The 20730-nt window shown below is 48.9% G+C and overlaps 3 protein-coding genes across 13 annotated transcripts; 1 reads left to right on the top strand and 2 right to left on the bottom strand.

The window, feature by feature from the left end:
* Positions 1-3693: 3693 nt before the first annotated feature.
* On the bottom strand, positions 3694-4632 carry LOC120662716 (basic proline-rich protein-like). The gene has a single exon (XM_039941805.1). It carries the CDS (start codon positions 4630-4632, stop codon positions 3694-3696), a length of 939 nt encoding a protein of 312 aa, XP_039797739.1.
* A 2660-nt stretch (positions 4633-7292) lies between these two features.
* Positions 7293-11153, bottom strand: LOC120661001 (serine/threonine-protein kinase D6PK-like). 11 transcript variants are annotated; one of them, XR_005669794.1, is made up of 5 exons: positions 10907-11134; positions 10612-10770; positions 9029-10023; positions 7573-8554; positions 7293-7521 (listed from the first exon to the last, which is right to left on the bottom strand). XR_005669794.1 is itself a non-coding variant. In XM_039939681.1 (5 exons), the coding sequence occupies exons 4-5, from the start codon at positions 9871-9873 to the stop codon at positions 7666-7668; spliced, it is 1734 nt and encodes a 577-aa protein (XP_039795615.1). In that variant the 5' UTR covers positions 9874-10023; positions 10520-10573; positions 10703-10770; positions 10907-11135; the 3' UTR covers positions 7319-7665. The 11 variants fall into 11 exon arrangements, 7 of the variants coding, with proteins under 7 accessions (XP_039795615.1, XP_039795611.1, XP_039795613.1 ...); XR_005669793.1 differs by lacking the exon at positions 10907-11134 and adding an exon at positions 10267-10418 and having other exon boundaries at positions 10612-10705; XM_039939681.1 differs by adding an exon at positions 10520-10573 and having other exon boundaries at positions 7319-8554; positions 10703-10770; positions 10907-11135.
* Positions 11154-16173: 5020 nt separating this feature from the next.
* On the top strand, positions 16174-19104 carry LOC120661003. Its single transcript, XM_039939683.1, has 3 exons — positions 16174-16492; positions 18153-18341; positions 18781-19104. The coding sequence occupies exons 1-3, from the start codon at positions 16241-16243 to the stop codon at positions 18856-18858; spliced, it is 519 nt and encodes a 172-aa protein (XP_039795617.1). The 5' UTR covers positions 16174-16240; the 3' UTR covers positions 18859-19104.
* The last annotated feature ends 1626 nt before the right edge of the window (positions 19105-20730 follow it).

Genomic DNA, 20730 nt, shown 5'->3' with positions numbered 1-20730 from the left:
TCTCCAAGGTGCCGCCGAGATTGCTGTAACGCACTGCCATCCCAGCGATGCGCCCGGCGAGCTGATCCAGCGACTCACCGTCCTTCATGCGCATGGCGTCGAACTCGCCCTTCAAGGCCTGTAACCGTGCCTCCTTCACTCGATCGGCGCCGACGAACCTCTGTAAGGATCACCGGGGTGTCCGACCCTAGAGGGGGAGGGGGTGAATAGGGTCGCTAATCGCTTTTCTATCCTAGGGCTCAATCTAATTGCATAAGATAAACCTAACACGTCCTACTCAAGCTAGTTATGACTAAGGTTTATCTATGCTACCCTCTACTTACCCCAAAAGACTTGCAACCTATAGCCAATCCTAATCAAACTAACTAGGAAAGTAAAGGTAAGCAAGAAAGAGTAAATGCGGAAACGTAATGCGGTAAGTAAAGCGGTAAGGGAGAGGATATGCAAACTCCCGAGTAGACACGGTCATGTAACGTGGTTCGGCACAAACGCCTACGTCCACGGGACACCGAGGCTCTTCCGATCACCGTCTTGCACTACGCCACCAAGGCGATGCCGGCAAGCAAAGGCAAGTGCGCACAAGACACCGAGTCTAGTGCACCGCCACCGTCTCTCTCGGTCACCCGGCCGAAATCCACTACGGAGCTTCTCCACCAAGGAGGGGGCCTCCTCTTCCCCCGCACAAAGTGTCGTTGCCACTCCACACCAAGACGGAGGGTCACACGACGGATCACAAGTTGCTTGCCGCAGCAAGACTTCTCTCAAGGGAGCTCTCGCAAGAACTAATCCCTAAACAAGCACTAAGCACTCTCACAAGTGTGCTTAAGCCTATATGATGTACAATGAAGCTCTATGGTGGTTGGAGATGTTCTTGGGTGTGTTTGGGATGTTCAGCAACTCCAGCACTCTTCAAATGGCCGGGGTGAGGCGTATATATAGGCCACCAAGTCTTGTAGCCGTTGCTCCAACGGTCAGCTGAAAATCTGCTGCCACCGGAAGAACCGATGCCTCTTGGCAGGGTAGCGTCGGTTCATCCGGTCACTCACAACATGAAGTAGCCGTTGAAGTCCTGACAGCTGACGCAGAGACCACCGGTTGAACCGATGCAATGCACCGATGCCTCACCGGTTCAACCGGTGCTGAAAGAATCTTCTCCTTGATGCTGACGTCATTACACCGGTGGTATGCACCGATGCACCGTCGGTTGAACCGGTGCTGAAGAAACTTCTTCTGGGCACTTGACATCGTCTCTGGTACAAAGGACGGCCATTGCACCGATGCCCTATTTTAGACCGTCGGTTCAACCAGTGCCTATAGGCTGACTTGGCTTCGATTCCCTTCTGCACCAAAGTATCAAGGCGGAACCCCCGTAGGGGCAGTCCATCGGGCCTTGCTACGCCTATCTTCTCTTTCTCTTTGTCATCACTTGAACCTAAAAGCCTGAGAATGATCATCTTAACAATCATATTAGTCCAAGTGTTGTGTTGTCATTCGATCACCAAAATCACTCGAAATGGCATCAATGGTGCCATGTTCGTTACAACCTCGTCTTGAGGCTCTCCCACACCTCTTGCGCCGTCTTCTTCCCGGCAACCTCCATGAGAAGATCCTCCGGGAGTGCCTGAAGCAGACACGACCTCGCCTTCTTGTTTTTCTTCACGTCGATCGCCAACCCCGCCTCCGGTTCAATCGCCTCCCACACATCCTCCGCATCGAGCATGGCCTGCATCCTGATCGACCACGCCGTGTAGTTCGACCAGTTGAGCTGCGGGTATTGGAACGGCACACCACCGCCTCCTCCGCCGCCGCCACTGCTTCCGCCTGTGCTGCTTCCGCCGGCGCCTCCTGCCGTGACGACCGACATGGGATGGAACTGAGGATACTTTGGCATAAACCTGAGGCTCTGATACCAAATGATGGAACCCAGGCCAAGGATCAGGCACCAATCTCACTAATTTCAGAGATCAACGAAGAACACTCATGAACTCTGAACTCACTCTGTACTCGAGAGAACAGAGGAACACAGAAAGCGCTTTTTGGGTGCAGTCTCTAACCGAGCTGCTTTTCTCATTATATATCTCAACAAAGCTTACAACCGAAGGAAGCAAAAGAATCCAGAACGAGTGAAACACGGACGACATGCGCCACTCAGCTCCCATGCCATCAGAACCCATGCTGTCTCTGTTCTCTGTTCTTGAACAGAGCACACTGCTCACACAAAAGTAGAGGAGACTTTTCTCTAACTAACACACACAAGTCAAAGCTAGATTACAAGTTAACTACTCCCCGATCATGTGCCAACAGTCGTGCCATCCCACGACCACACATTACGGATCAAAACGCACGCACCTACGCACTCTTCTGCCCTGAAGACTCGGGCCTGGTGCTTATCCGAATAAAACTGAAGATGCTATTCTCTAAAAACGCCTTTCCAAACAAAACGGCTTCCCGCCTCTTGCTTCTGCACTTTCTGAACATTCAGACAAACATCGCCTTGAACATTCAGAGCCCGCCAACATCAAGATTAATCCAACACCCTTCCTGCCTCAGCTACCGGCAGATCAGGTACGCCTGCATCGACGCTTTCGTCTCCTTCGAGGTCGGCCGCACGCTGCTCACCGGCGAGGCTGCGGCTACTCATCCAGCCTTAGTGTTTGTGTGATTGAAGAATCAATCAGACCAGACAGTCGTGGAGACTGGGTTGTGTAGACTAGGAGCAATTTAACTGCTGCTATGTGTATGTTCTTGCTCGTTGTTTGCTTTGGAGCATGCGTATGATTGAGGCCTTCGTGTTCTTGACTCGATTGTACGAGGGCTTAGTTCTGATGATTATGCTTACTGCTGGGGAGGTATTGTTGCTGCGGCCTGCGACGCCATTTCTCAAAGACTGTACGCTGCGAATTTCCAATGCGTTTTGATTCTGCTAGTACCACGCGAGAGGCGGCAGCTGCGGCGGCTCGGACGGCGGGCCGCCCAGCGCCCGCATGGCCACCGGCGGCGGCGGCACGGACGTCGGGCGCCGCTCTCACTCGTCCTCCTGTCTCCCCAAAACGCGAGCCAGCCGAGCATCGGGCAGGAGAGCCGAGCCGAGCGTCGGGAAGGACCGCATGAGAGCGAGCCATCTAGGAGCTGTAGTACGATTTCTGTTTGACGGTGGATCAGCCTGACTGCAGAGAGAAGTCGCTCCCCTCGACTTCAGATCACTTTTATTCAGATCTGGGAGCCGTCGCACTGCTATTCAGATCCTGGGCCGCCACGTCAGAGAGCCTTGGCCCCCCAAAATCACTTTTATTTTTTACAAGAGTCTGCAAACTTCTGTCTGAGCTGCTGACAGAGTGATCAACAATGATTGTCTCGACCCGATAAATTCAAGAATTAAAAATAGAAAAATAGGGCAACCATATATTCCTCCATATTGTTAGTAGACGTAGTAGAGACTTCTTGACCATGGATGAAGCCCTTTCAATGATGCAGGTATCCTAAGTGGATATGACCACGGTTCTGGCTTCAGTTGGCCAGTGACCACGAGATGTTCCATGTGGTCAGTAATACAATCCATTATTAGATATACTCTATTATCACTAACTATCCTTGTCCCAATAATACTTTTCATTTCATTGGGCATGCACAACCTCACAGAACCCCTCTGAGGAGGCCCCCGAGCCGCTCTCCCTTGGACAACTCGGGCGGCGACTAGCCCCCAGCGCCGGGAGGCCGCTCCCCACCCATATCCTCCTCCCTGCCGCCGCCCGAGCCCGAGGCCGGAAGTCCGGTGGGTGGCAAGGAAGGCGGCGGCCGGGACTTCGGTAGCAGGTGCTGCGACCCGAAGCAGGTGTAGGAGGTGAGGTCGCCGTCGCGGAGCCTGGCGAGGCTGGTCGGCGGGTCTTCTCCGGCGACTTCGCGGCCGGATCCACCGTCCCCATGGCCGGATCTGCCATGCCTATGGGTGGATCTGCGGCCATGGGGCGGCCGCGCGCGGACGGCAATGGAGGGCGGCGCCCCGGCACCTGAGACCTGTCTTCCTGGCGGTGGACTGTGCGCTGCGAGTCCACGCGCCACGGTAGCGGCGGCTTCGGCGCGGGGCCCCTGCGCAGGGTCGGCGTTGGGGTGCTGCCCTCGCGCGGCGGCGGCCTCGGTGGCGGGTGTGCAGCACTCGTGCTGCGGCTGGCGGCGGCGAGCGTGCGGCACCCGTGTAGCGGTTGGCTGTGGCGTGGTGCTGCGGCCGGGGGTGGCTTGCGCGTGGCCTCCCCGACGATGCCATGGAGGTGCGGCCGGCGGCGGCTTGCGCGGGGGCCTGCACGACGGCAGTGGAGGGTGGCTGTGAGGAGGCAACGTGTTGATGCATGATGGCCGCGGTTCAGGGAGGCACGACGGCAACGCCAGTCCCGGGAATGCTACTGTGCTTTGCCGGTATGTGGGCACGCAACAGGGACGGGATTCTCCGGGTGAAAGCCTGCCAACGACGATGACGACGGCGCCCGCGGGCGTCGTTCCCCTATTGGGGGCGTCATCTTGGAGCTCGTCCCTGTGGCGTTGTTTCTCTGGGTGAAAACCCTGTCCACTTGTGGGACGAGCGACGACGACGTCATTGGCGTCGCTACCTTCTTGGAGGCGTCGTTGGTGGAGACCCATTTTTGCTAGCCGGTGGATTCCTTAACGGTGGCTTGGCGGGGCGGCTCGATGCAAGTGGCAAGCTTGAAGGGGGTTGTTGAATTCAGCGGTGGTGATCGAAATCATGTTGGAGGCCAGGGGGTTGTCGTATGGGCGTTGGTTTTGGGCTGCTTGCAGCGGACCGCGGCAGCTGGCATTGCCTGGCAATCGTCAGTGCGGCGTGGGATTGCGTCGAAGGACGGCGCTTGCGGCACCAACGTCATGGGACAACTTGGCTTGCAGCGAACTACGGCGGGTCGTTCAGCCTTGCTTGGCGACTCCGGTGTGATACATCGTCGGAAGACAGCGCTAGCGACAACTTGGTTTGCAACCATGGCGGCGGTGGCTGGTACGCGGGCTTCGCAACGAGATGCTGTCGTCCGGAGGGCATGGTTCGGCTGTCGACGGGGATCTTGGGAGCGGAGCATCATTGTTCTTCATCTTGGTGGCGACATTATAAACGAATCCGCGACTCGGAGTACTGTGGCGGATGTGGCGAGGCCCCGCGTGCGGTGTCTTCTGCGAGGCGACGATGGCGAGGAGGAGTCCAACAGCGGATGTGGCGAGGCCCCCGCGCTTTGTGTTTTCGTAGCGGCGACTGCGAGGCGGCCTGCGTGAGGTCTGGGTTCGGTGGTTCCACTCTGCCAGATGATGTACGACGTTGCAACGGCACTACAGCGGTAGGTCCCGCATGGCGGTGGTCTTCTCGGTGCGGTGCTGTCTCTTCCTCTCGTTTCCCTATCGACTTGGGGCCATGCCTCGACGGCGACTTCAGGAGATGAGAAAGGCTGTTAGCTGCAGCGGTTATGCTTCTTTTTTGCCTCCGCTTCCTTGTGTATTGTCCGCGTCGATGTCCCAATCCGATCGGACTGAGTTGTCTCGTTTGAGACATGTGTTGTGGCTTGTGTCGACGTCCCAATCCGACCAGCCTGAGTTGAGTCGAGTTGAGTTTGGCGTGTGTTGAGGCCCCAATCCAACCCGCCGGTGTTGTTACCGTGACGTTTTTCTTTTTTCCTGATTATGACCTCCCAAGGACATAATCTTATATTTTTTTTCTGCTATATCAATAGAAACGCACTAATCGAGTGTTGTTCGTTCAAAAAAAAATAATACTTTTCATTGCTCAACAGGATTCAAGGGTTCTCAGAAAATGGTTTCTAAATGAAGTCATGAAATGTAAGTTTAATGAGTACATTAAACATTCCATAAGATATAAGAGATGGTGTCCCTTCCATAAGGAAGACTAACATTGTGAAATATTGATGTTGTCCCTTCCATAAGGAACACGAATATTGAGAAATATATTTAAGTTTTCTGTATTGTCGGACCTACGAATAGGCCCACGAGCCACGAGGAATGGTATTTGTTATTTATAAATAGACTTACATCAAAGAAATAAATTGTTAATAAATAAATTTAATTTTTAATAGTTATTTGATGTAATCCAATTATTTTTAAATAAATTTTCTTTACACACGTGCCAGCCTGTGGTGCAACTAGTTCTAAGGAAATGCAACTAACATATATAATATGAAAACATGCATACATGGGCTATAGTAAGCAAAGAACAAAGGAAAGGAAAGATATTTTTGATACAATAAGAACTAAAGAAGATTCCTTAATTGCTGGTCAATATTTTAATGCGAACTTAAATTTAACTCTATTTATTAGTTTTGATAGTACACATCGAATCACTTCTGTAGATATTATTTAAAAAAATCTAAAAATAATTTATCACTGATCGACAGTAGCCGTGTTGCCCAAAATTTTGCCACCAAACAAAATAGAGGCCGAGTAATTTTCAGGGCATGGCCAAAGCTCTGAACCAAACATGCCCATCCCTCCTATTCCACAAGCCGCGAATTCGTCGTTGAATTCCACACCCCATTCCACGGGCGGCAGGCGATCCGTGGCCGTGGGAGGCGCCAGGAAATCCGTGCGCACGGTGTGTCTGCCGACCCGTCCATCCACGGAACGCCGCCGCCGCCGCGCGTCGCCCATCCCACCCCACCCCGGCTACGGCGGCGGCCGCCCCGCACCGCGACACGGCACGGCCGGTACGGTAGTTGCTCGCCCAGCCTCGCGGCGCCGCGCCGCGCCGTGCCGTATCACGCGTGGCGTGACGCGACGCGACGCCGACACGCCGCGGATGCGCAGCACACACAGCCGCATGCCAGGGCAGGGCTGCAGAGGAGGCAGCACCCTCACCAGTCCACTGGTTGGTCCTGGGCGGCTGGGCCGCTTGCCCGCTTCCTGCCTTCCTGGATGCTGCCACGCGCCACCTCAAACATGTCGCAAAGTTCTCCAGGAAAGAAAAGTGTCACAAGCACCAGCGTCGTCTTTACAGGGTCCCGGCGCGTTAAGGCGGGCGCATGCCTGAATCTCCGGCGAACTGAGGAAGAAAGCCACCGCATACCTCTCAACCTCCAGCAAACTGAGGAAGAAAGCGTCTGCCACCCACAAGGCCACAACCATAATACGTTGTCGCGTACTATGCCAGCTCCTGGGGCACTTGACCTCCCAGCTGTTCACTCCAGATGCCTTTGGCCCGGAGTTTCATTTCACCTCCTGACAAGCAACAAATACATACGCATGTTTTTCCACGTGACATAATCAACAATGACAGTAAATGACACAATTGCTAACTTGTTATGAAGACTGACATAAGTTGCATTGCAATTCCAGGTTCAGATATCAGCATTTGGTAGAGCAAGACATGTCCCAGGAGGAAACATCAATTACAGAGTACAGCAACAATTACATCGCTCGATACCGATAGGTGGTTTCGAAAATTGCAACATACATGATGAATCCAGTACATCCTAGAGTCAAGCACTTCAACAAGTAAAACAACTTGTGGTTGTGGGGCTCCTGGAGCGAGCATACAGTCTAACAGCTGAAAAATTCCAGCCAAGCATATGCCTAGAATAGCTCCTCATCTTTCGCTTTCTTCCACAATATCAGCCCAGATGCACTCTTTCATTTCAGATATCACAAAAAGGAAAGAAAAAAAAACTAGAAGAATTCAAACTCTAGGTAATTATCCGGCCCCTTTTGGTTGGTGACTGGTGCAACCTTTCCATTTGTCGATGGCGATGGCACTTGCTTCGGGCAGCAGTCAAGCTCTACAGGCTTTGGAATGTCCGGAGGGCTCGCACACCTAATGAGCGCCCAGTTCACGCCCTCGAAGAACGGATGCTGCTTTATCTCAGTAGCACCTCGCTTATATCCAAGCCGGTGCTGTGGGTCCTTGACCAGCAATCCCCTTATCATGTCCCTCGCGGAGAAACTCACTATCGGGGACTCTGGGAACCTCAAGGGCTGTCCAACGACGTTGAAGAGCGTTGCCCGGTTGCCTGAACCCTTGAAAGGGGTCTTGCCGAACAGCAGCTCATACAAGAATATACCGAAGGTCCACCAATCCACCGCGCTTCCATGGCCCTCCCCTTTTATTATTTCTGGGGCCAAGTACTCATGGGTGCCAACAAAGGACATGGAGCGGGCGTCGGTAGGCTCAGCAATAAGCTCCGGAAATAGGTTCTCTTGGTTTGGAGCATCAGGATTTGACTTCTTCTTGGACTTGGACTTGGACTTCGATTTCGATTTGAAGAATCGGGGGCCAAAGCAAGTGGTTGGAGCAACACACGAGGGCTGAATGCAGGATGGTTCAATGCAAGCAGGCTGGGCACAGTATGCTGCATTGTTCCTCTGCAGTGCATCTAGGCCAGGATTGGCAGACTTGATCACCGTTGGGTTTACTGAACAGCGAAGTGAAAGATCAAAGTCGGACAGCATGATGTGGCCATCTTCCCGAACAAGGACATTTTCTGGTTTAAGGTCACGGTATATAATCCCAAGCATATGCAGGTATTCCAATGCAAGGAGCACCTCTGCTACATAGAACCTGAAATATCAAGATATCCAATCAGTGCCAGAATATGTCGAACAAATCACATTATAATGAAGACTGATAATAGCCGTTTCATAAATAGGTCAGAATTTCAATGTTAGCACCTAATTATTTCAAGATTGATGCCAATCAATTAAATATTATCAGTTGTCAAAATTCTACAGAATTGTGTTGATACAGGAATGCAACATGAACAATGGAAGGGGCATACGACAGCATCAACTGTCTCAATCGATGACAATAAACAGGTTATGCGCTAGCATATGAAAATACATAAACATGTCATATGCACCCAATTATGCAAGTACAAACAAATTAATTATTCCACACAAAATGAACATAGACTCGAATTTCAATGCAGAACAGAACTGTTAAACTGCAGATAAGAAGCATCACACAACTCCTAGTAAACAAAGCTAACCAACAATTATGCAAGATAATGAACTTAGCATTAGCAGAAGCACATACTTTGCTGCTTGCTCCGAAAAATATTTTCCAGGTTGCCTTTGGCGCAGAGTGTGAAGATCCCCTCCAGGGCAGAACTCCATAACTAAGCATGAAAACTTATCCGTCTCGAAGTGAGTATACAGGGTTGGTAGAAATGGATGATCCAGGGACTGCAGGATCTCCCGCTCAGTCTGAGCTCGAAGCAGCTTCTTCCGACTTGCCAAAGATGTCTTATCCATGACCTTCATTGCAAAGTAACTCCGTGTACCACTCAATTCAGAGAGATACACACTGCCAATATCACCAGAACCCAGCTTCTTGAGCAGTCTAAAATGATTCAAACCAAGAACGTTATCCCTGGACTTCACTACATGGATCGCTTCCCACCTTGAATCATTCCCCTTGTGTGGTTTCGTAGTGGTGCTGCTCATGCTGCTGCAGGAGCTCTCATCACTAATGTCACTGCCAGTGCTCACACGGCACATGCTACTCTTCCCACTCTCAGTGAAATCAGCCCGCGTACTCATCGTGGCACTACCACTGGTCTTCCTCAAACTGCTTGTCCCATCACTCACTTTAGCAGAAGCGAAGCCATCACTCGTACTGCTCTTCTGAGATGTTTTCTTTTCCTTATTCCCATTGCTATCCATGTTCTCCTCCACTTTCAACTCCCCAGAATCCCCATCTAGGACCGGCGACACATCACCAGGAACTGAAGAGATGCCTGAAGAATCCTTATCCATCACAGAAGCTGGAGACTCTTCCTGCTGGTGAGACGGCAGTAGCTTCTCTTTCATCACCTCAGCTCCGGGTTCTTGTCTGTCATCTTTCCCTGACTCCTTTGTCTTTGCCGCTTGCCCGACCATGCTTGGAGAGACAGATTCAGCAGACAAGAACCGGGCACGAGCAGATGATCAGAAACACAGAAGTGCAGAATTGAACAGACAGGTCAACACCAAGCTCTCCACCTTCTCCAAGCATTCAGCGGTGTGGCAGCGCACCCTCCAACTCCTGATCTGAAAATCAATATGCCCCATTAGCAACAGAGTGACTGAGTATAAACTATAAACTTATGCATGAATCCAGAGGACCGAGCAAGAAATAAAACGTAAAAACAGAAGAAATCAGCACAGAAGCACCAATCCGCAACCGCAAGGAACAGTACAAGAAGAAAAGATGCATGGTCAGGAAACACACAGCTGATTCCTACGAAAAAAAGAGAAGAGGGACCTTTTCGGGATCCATGGCCAGGAAATCACCTTGCAGGTTCCCCCACAAGCTACGACCTCGCGCTGGACAACAGATCCAGAGCCCCATAACACCGCATCAACACTCCCCAAAAGGCCAAGCACTAGAACGAGGGCTCAAAAATCACAAGCCCCCACCCCCGCATTCCCCTACAAAAATAGGGCTGGGAGTGGGCCAGCGCCAGAGAGATTAGCAACAAAAGGGGAAAAAATTAAGATATCCCCCAAAGCTAAACTAAAGCAGGAGCAGCACGGGCATTGCAACCTGGAACAGCTGCAAGCTCACAAGGCGCACAACTCGCTGCTCCCCACCTCTCCCCTGGAAAAAAAAGAAGAGGCAGGTATGATGGCGCACACCGGAATCATATGAGGCGGCAAGGCAACAGCACAGCACATCCGCATGTGGTGTGCTCCGGCCGCATCCGCGTCAGGACATGGGGGCACTTACTCCGGTGGCCAGTGAATGCGGCAGCGGGAGATTTATAAAGACGCGGGGAGGAAGGAGGTGGATTGGATCTGGAAAGTGATGGCGATGCATTAAAGCAACAGATCAGGAATGGACATCCCCACCTGGGGAAAATGACACTTAGATGAATCAGCCAGCCAGCCAGCCAGTCAGTCAGTCAGCCGTCGAGCCGGAGAAGAGAGGTACCTCTGCTAGGACCAAGAAGCGGCCATGGCGCTGCCGGTGCTGACCGAAGGCGGCGAGAGGTGAGAGGTGGAGGCTCCTATAGGGGACTCACATGGCTGAGCCATTGCGACGGGAAGAGGCGGAGCCTAGCTGCATACTCCTACTTCGGTGTGGGCGGCGCGAGACTCCGGTGGTTGGTAGTGTGGGGGCTTGGGTATGGATGCGGAGTGCAAGGAGACAAAGGGTGCGCGAGGGTGGGACGGGTCAAAGGCAAAGGTTGGTGGTAAAAAGATGGGCTTTTTGGGTGGATCAACAAAGCGGTTACTCACTAATCCTAATCTAATGGCGATGCGCTTGGGGAACCGCCGGGCGGAGCAGCGTGCAGGGCGTGGGTGGGTGGGTCTCCCGTTGCCCGAGAGCGCTCGCGGCCGGCGGACCAGCCAAGGCAACAACCCCGACCCGGGCTGTGTGTGCTGGTGCTGGGAAAGCGTCTGACAGGTGGGGCATGACTCTGGCAGTATAGATAGGTTCCGTCCTGGTTGAAACATAAGCAAAAGTTGGTTGAGAACTGAATTACTGCCAACTGAATTGGTTTCTAAATACTCGTTCTAATTATAGGTTGTTTTAACAAATCTAGATACGTAGGCTTTACTATTTATCTTATCTAGACGTATAGAAAAGCTATGTATCTAAAATTGCCAAAGCGATCAACATTTTGGATGGAGTGATGAGAACAAAATTTTATAGAAACTGTATTAGTTCAGACATTCTGTGCATAGAAGAAAATTTTATCCAAAATGTCTACTTTTTCCGTCCTAAATTATTAGTCGTTTTGACTTTTCTAAGTGCATAAATTTTGCAATGCACCTAGATATATATCATGTATAGGTACATAGCAAAATCTTGTATAGCAAAATCTACGTATCTAGAAAATTCAAAATGATTAATAATTTAGAATGGAGGAAGTATTTTGTTGTCTCTGAACTACAGTTAAAGATTTGACATGTATAAAACTGTATTGAAGGAAATGTTCATTGTTCCATCGTTGGTAGATCACAGTGAAGTCCTTGTGTTCTTTTGCCAGGAGCCGAGTAGCAATACACTGGAGGCGATCACACAACTGGCTGGTCTGCAGTCCATGGCCGGCAGTTTCGGTAACGGAGGGATAAACAACGGTGCCACCACTACCATGAGCGCCCGAAATTAGCCTTGGAATTACACCTCCAAATATCGAGCCGAGCGATCAAAGCGATTGCCCTTGATTTTGGCGGGTCGGCTAATCTCGGTGCGGCTGCGCCGGTCTTGAGCTGGGCTAGCAGCAAAGCTAGAACCACGAGACCGAAATCATAGCCGCCGCGATCGAGGCCCTTTCTTCTCAGCCTGGCACAAGAACAAAGCAACTTTTATGTAGCTAGTTTAGGTCTCCCTTTCCCTTGCAACGCGAGATAACTTTTCTTTTCTTCTTGTCAAAACGCATGCACGGGGATGGATTCAGTTGATTCCTGCAGAATTCCTCATCACAGTAGTCTCATTTGTCAACTTTTATGTGATGCTGTATATGTTAAGCTTCAGAAAACACTGCCGATTCAGTTTCATCGGAAAAGGAAAAAAAAAGAACAGTTAAATGATTCAGTTACAGCCAGTCATCAGAGATCAAACAGTAGTCCGAAGACTGGCTGCGGCGTCGACGTCCTCCATCGCTGTCGTCCTCCCCGAGCATGGCAGCCGGAGCCGATCATGGCGCCCCCGGGCAGACAGCAACCTGAAACCTGCCAATCGGCCAGCACTACGGCGACACTCCAGGACACACGCCGCCCCTTTTCCTCCGCCTTTCCCCCCGGTCTCTCTCCCTACCGCCGTAGCCTGCTGCCCGCCTGATCCCTTTCCGGCTACAAATTAATTCTTCCTCGACGTGGTCCTTCCAAGATTGGATGGATAGATAGATATATGCATCTACGCAGCTTGTCCCATGGAATCTTTCGAGCTAGCGCACCGCTAGGTCAGGCCAGTGTTAATAGGTTACGCTGTGCGGAGCACTTGGGCGTTCCCCGGCGAATCGCCGGCCCGGCCGGTCACTGTGTCGAGCAATGTGCCGCCATGCATTGTGCCAATGGTGCCTAGGCACAGGCACGTAGCCAAGGCCCAAGGGCGTCCCCGTCCCGTCGTCCCAGACTAACTCCCAGCGCGAGCCAGGCAGTCGCGGGCGAGGCGGCCGGGCCGCCGGCATGGACAAATGGCGAGGGACTTGTTTAGTGGCGATGGCAACAAAGCCTACGTTTGGAGCCATGGGCAGCGGCACATGGAGCCCCTCATGGAATGGCCAAAAGCTCCGCGCCCCCATTAAACTATCGCGCACTGTTTTGAAACTCTGGAACCGGCATGTGCATCTGCAGTGGTGGCACAAACAGATTCCACTAAAAAAAATTTTGGCGAGCGAGGTAGCAGGTTGTGACCTGGAGCTCCGATCGCGCGTGCAGAGTGGCAGCACGGCCGTCGTGTTCCTCTGCGAGAGGATGCGGAGCCTGGGATGGCGCTGGATGAACGGCGCCACGCCGCCGGCCGGGCGGGGTGAGGTGACAACGGTCGCCGTCGCCGGCCGGAGTGGGATTACTACTTTGCTCCGGGAAAGCGACGACGGCGACGGGCAACGGGGCGACCGAAGTGAGGTGATGATGGTGATTGTGCAGGTGTAAAAGACGCTCAAAGACAAAACCGCCAGCCTTTACCGGCCACCTGCAGGTAAAGCAAGCCGCAAAGGGGGTAAAGAAAGACAGACGATTAGCAAAAGATAATAAAGATGTTTATCTTCCACGCGTAAGATGTTTATGCTTTTTATGTAAAACCTGATCTGAACATGTCTCATGTTGCTTCATTTCAATGGAATGGGGCAGGGCGTTTTTGCCTGTCCGTCTAAAAAAAAAATCTTCCACGCGTAACACGCATCAGCATCAGCAGCAGCAGAAACAAAAAAAAAACGGCGGCCGGAAGGGAAAGAGCAGTTGGCAGGAATATTTTTTTATTTTTAACTTATTTTTCAATTTTATTTTAAAAATAACCCACCCGGATATATATTTGCAGATCTAACCCTTTTGGTCGCGCCGGTCAGCGTGGCGTGACAAAAACACGCTGTCGCGCCACATGCATTGGCGTGACAAGATGTGCCACGTTGGCACGCTTCGGAGCGCTCGGAAGGGATCTGCCAGCTCATATTTCATGTGTCAACCTTGTCACGCCACTCCCACCGGCGTGACAGTACAGCCTTGTCACGCCACCCCCGCTGGCGTGACAAGGTCTGACTTTAGAAAAATCATATCTTTTTCATACGAACTTGGATGGAGATGATTTTTATACGAAAATTGTAGCTCTCAACGAGATCTACAACTTTGTAGTTTTGAATTTTTTCATTTGAAGTCATTAATATGGTTAAATAATTGATTTAAACTTTTGACAGCATATTAAACACTTTACCTCTATCGGATCATCTCTAACTTGACATGTTTATCTTGGTTCTATAAATTAAGTTCTATATAATATTTGATATATGAAATAATATGAACTAAATAATAATAGTTCGATAATAGATACAATGAGAAATCAAACTATATCATCATTGAGTACGGAATATAATGCAACACTCTAGCTTTAACTCGTGAGTTGGTCCATGCTAAACCACTTAATTACTAGTATAAAACCTACACATTTGTATTTTTTTCGAACTGTTATCATATTTTAAGATCTTAATCTTTCAAAAAATACTTGATCTAGCTTATAGCTATAATTAATATCTAGGGTGTTGCATTATATTTCATACACAAGGATGATATAGTTTAATTTCTCATTGTATCTCTTTTCGAACTATTATTATTTAGTCCATATTATTTCATATATCAAACATTATATAGAACTTAATTTGTAGAACCATGATAAACATGTCAAGTTAGAGATGATCTGATAGAGGTAAAGTGCTTAATATGCTGTCAAAAGTTTAAATTAATTATTTAACCATCTTAATAACTTCAAATGAAAAAAATTCAAAACTACAAAGTTGTAGATCTCGTTGAGAGCTACAATTTTCGTATAAAAATCATCCCCATCCGAGTTTGTATGAAAAAGATATGATTTTTCTAAAGTCAGACCTTGTCACGCCAGTGGGGGTGGCGTGACAAGGCTGTACTATCACGCCGATGGGAGTGGCGTGACAAGGTTGACACGTGGAATATGAGCTGGCAGACCCCTTCCGAGCGCTCCGAAGCGTACCAACGTGGCACATCTTGTCACACCAATGCATGTGGCGCGACAGCGTGTTTTTGTAACGCCACGCAGACCGGTGTGACCAAAAGGGTTAAATCTGCAAATATATATCCAGGTGGGTTATTTTTAGAATAAAATTGAAAAATAGGTTAAATATAAAAAAAATCCAGTTGGCAGTGGCACACTGGCACGGATGGATGATCCAAGTCCAGTCCGGGGTGGCAGGACGGGAAGCAAATTCAGGCGGTTTCAGGAGCCGGGGCGCGATCGATCAGGTCGGTGCCACGCGCACGCCGTGCGTTCCCCTGGCTTGATCGGAGGCGCAGGCCGCAGCGCGGGCTGGTGACCGACGGACACGACACCCTGCCGGCGACACGGGTGTTCGGCGATGACATGTTCCCGCTGTCGCTGCCCCCCTCCAGATCTCGCCCGGACGGACCCCGGTTGGGTTCACTTCACGTCGACCTTTTCTCGGTTCAGTTCCACCACGCGCTGCTGATACGCATCACATGCTGTCGATCTGCAGCTCAGCTCCGGTACACAAATCTCATGAGCTGGTGGCGCTGGCGAAGGGAGATATGCAGGGATACTGGAGAGCAAAGGTTGCCGGCAAATTAAAGGTCGATCTGTCGATCTCAATCTCACTCGAAAAAAGCACTTTCGTTGGTTTGTCCGTAATAAAGCGAGGCACCATTTTAGTCGTCAAAGTGCATCCAAAAGCATAAGCCTAACACCGGTGGAAGTGCCTAATTTGGGTAGGTTTAGAACTTCCTGATCTTGCCTCGAGGGTTGGTCAACAATGAACGCCTGGATCTAGTTTTTTAGTAGCAGATTTTTTTAAAAAAAAATAAATTAGAGGCAGGTTTACAACATTCGTTTTGGAACGAAAAAAAAACTTTTGAGTTAGTGATTTTACAAATAAATGGAAAGAAAAATGGAAGGAAACTAAAGAAAGAAGCCCAGGCACACAAATCGAACTACAATAACGGGCCGACACCCCATGCACAGCCCAGTTGGTTCACTCGAAAAGGAGAAAAAAAAACTTAGCCCATTTGGCGTCCATTTCCTTCCCTGGAGTCGCCGGCGGGCGTGGAGGCGGCGGCGATGCTGCGGTCGGCGCTTCGGCGGGGAGGGGCGGCCGCGCGGCAGGTCGCGTGGGAGGGGGGAGCCTCGCCGAGGGACCTCCTCCGGATGCGCGTGGCGGAGCGGGAGCGCTTGAGGCGGCGGCGGCGCGACCCGGGGCGCGACGAGTTCTTCGTGCCGACGCCGGAGTCGCTGGCGTGGCTCGACTCGGCCTCACTCCCCATGGTGCTGACCGCGGCCGCCGTGGCCCTCTTCACCAAGCTCCTCATGATGGTACCCCCTCCCTGTTCTAGGTCTTGCTGTTCCTGCCTTCCTGGTTTCTCCTAGTTAGGGTTGCTTGCTGTTGCAATTGCGAATACTGTGTATTTCCTTGAATGCTTCAATACTATGCTAATCGTTTGGTGCGCTAGTATAGCTTGCATAATGGCCATGGCGCGTAGTGTAGAATTTTCAGGTTACTAGACTTGGGCGTGTAGAGATTTTACTGTAGGAACTTGAGAAAATTGTAGCTGCCTTTTCTTACTATGATCGTGTTAAACTATGGCAAATAAATAGTCTCCCGGTGAGGAATTGCAGCTTTTTTCTCTAGTTTTCATTTTTTTTCCCTGCATAGTGTAGAGAAAGTTGTTCTTATGCAGTGGCGGATGTAAGATTTCATTGAAGGGTACGCCGTGCCATTTTTTTCATATACAGTTCAGTATATTTTATATACAATCGGAATGATCTATATATATTTCGGTAAGTAATTTTAAAATTTTGCAAAAGAATTAGGTATGTAGGATAAAAACAACACGCCAATTAAATGTGAAAGTTGCATAGATTACCATAGAAATAATTCAGACATATTAAGTCCAAATTATTATGCATAAAAGAAGCATAAACATTGTTGATGTTTAATTCTCACATGATAAAATCAGACAGCTGCAGCTGAGCAGCAACATGACTGGCACTCCGATACACAAATTAACAGAAACGACATGATGATATCTTGTTGGCAGAAATGATGATATCTTGTCGATCATATCAAGCAGATGATAACTAGCTAGGTAGCAGCATCTTTCAAACGCATTGCAACAGAGGATGGAAGAACACGTACCTGCAAGTCGCCAGCGCTTGATAGCCTCCCTTTTCGGCAGCCTAGGATGGCTAGCTGCCGATGGCCCAGCGAGTTACCGACGGTGGGGAGCTCTGGTGCAGGGTAGGATGTGTTGACCTTGGTTTAGAGGATGAGGTGGTGCTGCGGTGGAAGGAATGGGATCGGGAAGGGAATCGTTGCCTACAGCAGGTGAAGCGTCGAGCTCGGACTGCGTTACTTTTTGTGAGAGTATATTGTAAGTGTGTGGGGTTTTTTTTTTCAGGTTTTTCCCTCCAAAAACCTGTGTACCCAGGTGTCTCACCCTCTTTCTTCTTAATATATTGACATGCAGATCTCCTGCGTGTTCGAGAAAAAAAAAGCTGGGCCAAATTACAGGGTATGCCGTGGCCCAACCGGCATACCCTGTGGATCCACCCCTGTCCTCATGGGCCTGTCTAGAACTGTAGATTTGTGTTACCCCAAGCATGACTTTGTGATATTTTTCAGAAATGGTATGACTTTGTGATATCGAACCTGTTTGACATTTTATTCGAATTCATATTTTCTTCCCTTTCCCATGGATGAATTCTACAATGTTCCTTTATAGTTGTTATAGTTTTGCATTCCTCATTAGTAGCTGCCTAATGTTTCGTGACAAGATGTGTACATCTTTTTCATGTAAATTAAATCATCAAGATTCAAGACTGTTGTTTTAAGTTAGGGTTGATTTTTAACTATTGGCTACTGGTTACTCTGTATGGCCATCAAAGAAGCATTTAAATTTGACCATGCTCTTGTACTGTTTGCTGGGGCATTAAAATTATGTCATAAATCTTATTTGCTGTTTTTTTTTTGCAGGAACATGAATCTACAGATCAAGAAAGGAGAGAGCGCAAGATAAAGAATAGCCACCCTGATCAAGGAAAAGTAAGGATGCTGAGTCGTGAAGAATGGGAAGAGGTTCAAGAAGTCAGGCCAAGGACCCCTTTTGAATCAAAATTAGCTCGTCCGCATGCTTGTATAAGAACTGGGGAACCAGTGCGACTGGTTAGTTTGCATATTTCTTATCAAACATTTTCTGAAATGAAGTTTTGCAATGGTAAATCTTTTATAATTTATAACATTCTCAATCTCTGATGTATGCTAGTACTATTTTATACACCATTTTTGCTCAGTGCTGAAAATGGATGGTTTTGTTGATCCACGGTAGACTGTACGTTCTACTTTTGATTACTTCCTGCCATAATACTTCCCAACAACTAGATATTTCATGGAGTCCTCATGTAGTTAAGTTGTACGCTACCTAACATTGACATGATAATAGGCAATTTCTTTTTTTTTCTAAAAAAACTAGCTTCAGGAAGGAATTTGTAGATTAATAGAATCAGATGCATGAAATTTTCCATCACTGCTGGTGTGCTGTTTTATGTTTTTTATCCTCTCTTTATCATAGTTTGTAACTAATCTTTGTATCCCTGGCCTGTAGGAGGATGTCAAGGATTGGGCTACTGATGTAATAACAGATGCTTTTACCAGAGTGGAAGAAAGTACCAAGGGAAAATGATTCAGAAGAAACAGCCAGTTCATATGCTTTAAGGTCTCCCTGAATGCATAGTTGACAAGGGTTTTAAAAAAAGTTCTACTTCCTGTAAATGGTAACCTTTCTTATGCATTATTGTGGCCATGTTGTAGAATAATATTCTCGCTTGCTTTCGCCCCTGCTCTGCTCATCTGCTGGTCTACACAAGCAGGCCGGGCTGTGATGTGACGGTGAGACAGTGCCAGTAATAAGTCCGATTTAACTTATGGCGATCGAAGATTACTTGACGTTGACGTTGGGAACCTTAGCTAGCTAGTACTAGCAGCAGCTGAACAAACGGGAACTGTTCTAGCGTGGGCCTAAGTTGATGGTGAGCACAGGATTCGCCGGGCCCAGCCAAAATAAGGGTTGTGGTGAGCGCAGGATTCGCCGGGCCCAGCCAAAATAAGGGTGGGGGTGAGGAACTTTTTTCTTTTTTATATTTAAAAAAAATTAAAATTTCAAAAATATATGTCCGTTTTCAAAAATTTCAAAAATATACCCCGGTCGCCCTCCCATAGGGCGACAGGCCCAATGTGTAATTTTTTTTTTCAAATTTGCAACGAAGTCCCTGGAGAAAAAAAAAACAAGCCCTGTCGCCCGGGCCTGTCGCCCGGCCCACGGGCGACCGCCGCTGGGCCCGGCCCACAGTCGCGGCAGGGGGCCTGTCGCCCCCCCCGGGCGACCGGGGTCTCCCCCCTTATAAAAGCCCCAGCCCTCCCCTTCCCTCCTCATTTGAGCCCGAAAATTCCACCAAAAATCCAGAAAAAAAGAGAGGAGTGAGGAGAAGGAAAGCGGCGAAGCCCTGCTGGATTCAGCACTTGTGATCTGCAGGTTAGTACATTTAGTTTAAATATTGTTATATTTAAGTACTACGTATTTGAATATGAGTAATTTAATTTAATTAGTGCTATAGTAGATCCATTTAAGTAGGAGTTCAATGATACTTTAGTTTGTAGTTACGTAGTAGTAAATTAGTTTAGAAAATTAGTTCTACGCATTTATTATTACAATTGCAGTGCTATTAGAGACATGTTTATAAATTAATTATGATTTAGAATAGAATTTGGCATATGCAGTATAGAATTCGAGAGTCATCACGTAGTTATGAATACTTATACGTTATAGTTGAATTCCATACTTAGTTTTTACGGATTATTGAATAAGGTAGTGAAGTAAAGAGTATAACTCGATAAGTATTATGTGATATACAGATATGTCGAGCAAAATGCAGTTTCAAGTATTTTATGGTGAATACAATGTTATGTATGGGCAAAATGGAGTAAATCTTTCTGCCTTTAAGCGCACATCTAGCGGCATAGATAAACCTCTGGAAAGGAGTTTTGGTTCCATATGTAAGTGGCTGCAGCGTGGGTTCCATGTTGATCCGTTGACACATGTGATCACTGTCCAGTCTCTTGTTAATTGGGAGGTAGAAAGTGAATTATGGGAATTAATGATGATACACAGCACTGATGACTGACAGAAGTACATGCAAGCAGCTCTAGAGCGTGGGTGGCCTCTGGCCATTCTTGTTCAAATCCGGGATAAGACACAAAATGAAATCCAACATTGTGCAGATCAAGGAACTCCGAGTATTCGAAGAGAGACCAATTATGTTGAGCAAGATGAGTCAGAAGAGACAGAGAACCAAAACATGGGACCACAGGGCCTTGCTGATGAGGGAGAGAGGATACATAGCATTGTGGACGAGATGGAGGCAGAAGACCAAACCGCAATAGAGATGGAAGAATATGAGGACTCATCTGATGACGAGCAGTACTCATTGCCAAAAGAGTGGAAAGAGCATGGTTTTGGCAGTCATATCGCAGAAGATGTACGAAATCAGGAGTGGGA

This window comes from Panicum virgatum, chromosome 2N, assembly GCF_016808335.1.
Source record: "Panicum virgatum strain AP13 chromosome 2N, P.virgatum_v5, whole genome shotgun sequence".
Taxonomy (NCBI): domain Eukaryota; kingdom Viridiplantae; phylum Streptophyta; class Magnoliopsida; order Poales; family Poaceae; genus Panicum; species Panicum virgatum.
Note: the sequence above shows the minus strand (reverse complement) of the source record. Positions and strands in the feature narration are given on the sequence as shown.

Bases quoted from the DNA above. Each gene is read 5' to 3' on its own strand.
- LOC120662716 (XM_039941805.1), bottom strand. From the start codon at position 4,632: ATGGGTCTCCACCAACGACGCCTCCAAGAAGGTAGCGACGCCAATGAC.
- LOC120661001 (XM_039939679.1), bottom strand. From the start codon at position 9,873: ATGGTCGGGCAAGCGGCAAAGACAAAGGAGTCAGGGAAAGATGACAGA. The intron at 8,555-9,028 runs GTATGTGCTTCT...TTGATATTTCAG, and splicing joins TTTTCGGAGCAAGCAGCAAA to GTTCTATGTAGCAGAGGTGC.
- LOC120661003 (XM_039939683.1), top strand. From the start codon at position 16,241: ATGCTGCGGTCGGCGCTTCGGCGGGGAGGGGCGGCCGCGCGGCAGGTC. The intron at 16,493-18,152 runs GTACCCCCTCCC...TTTTTTTTGCAG, and splicing joins TCACCAAGCTCCTCATGATG to GAACATGAATCTACAGATCA. The intron at 18,342-18,780 runs GTTAGTTTGCAT...CCTGGCCTGTAG, and splicing joins CTGGGGAACCAGTGCGACTG to GAGGATGTCAAGGATTGGGC.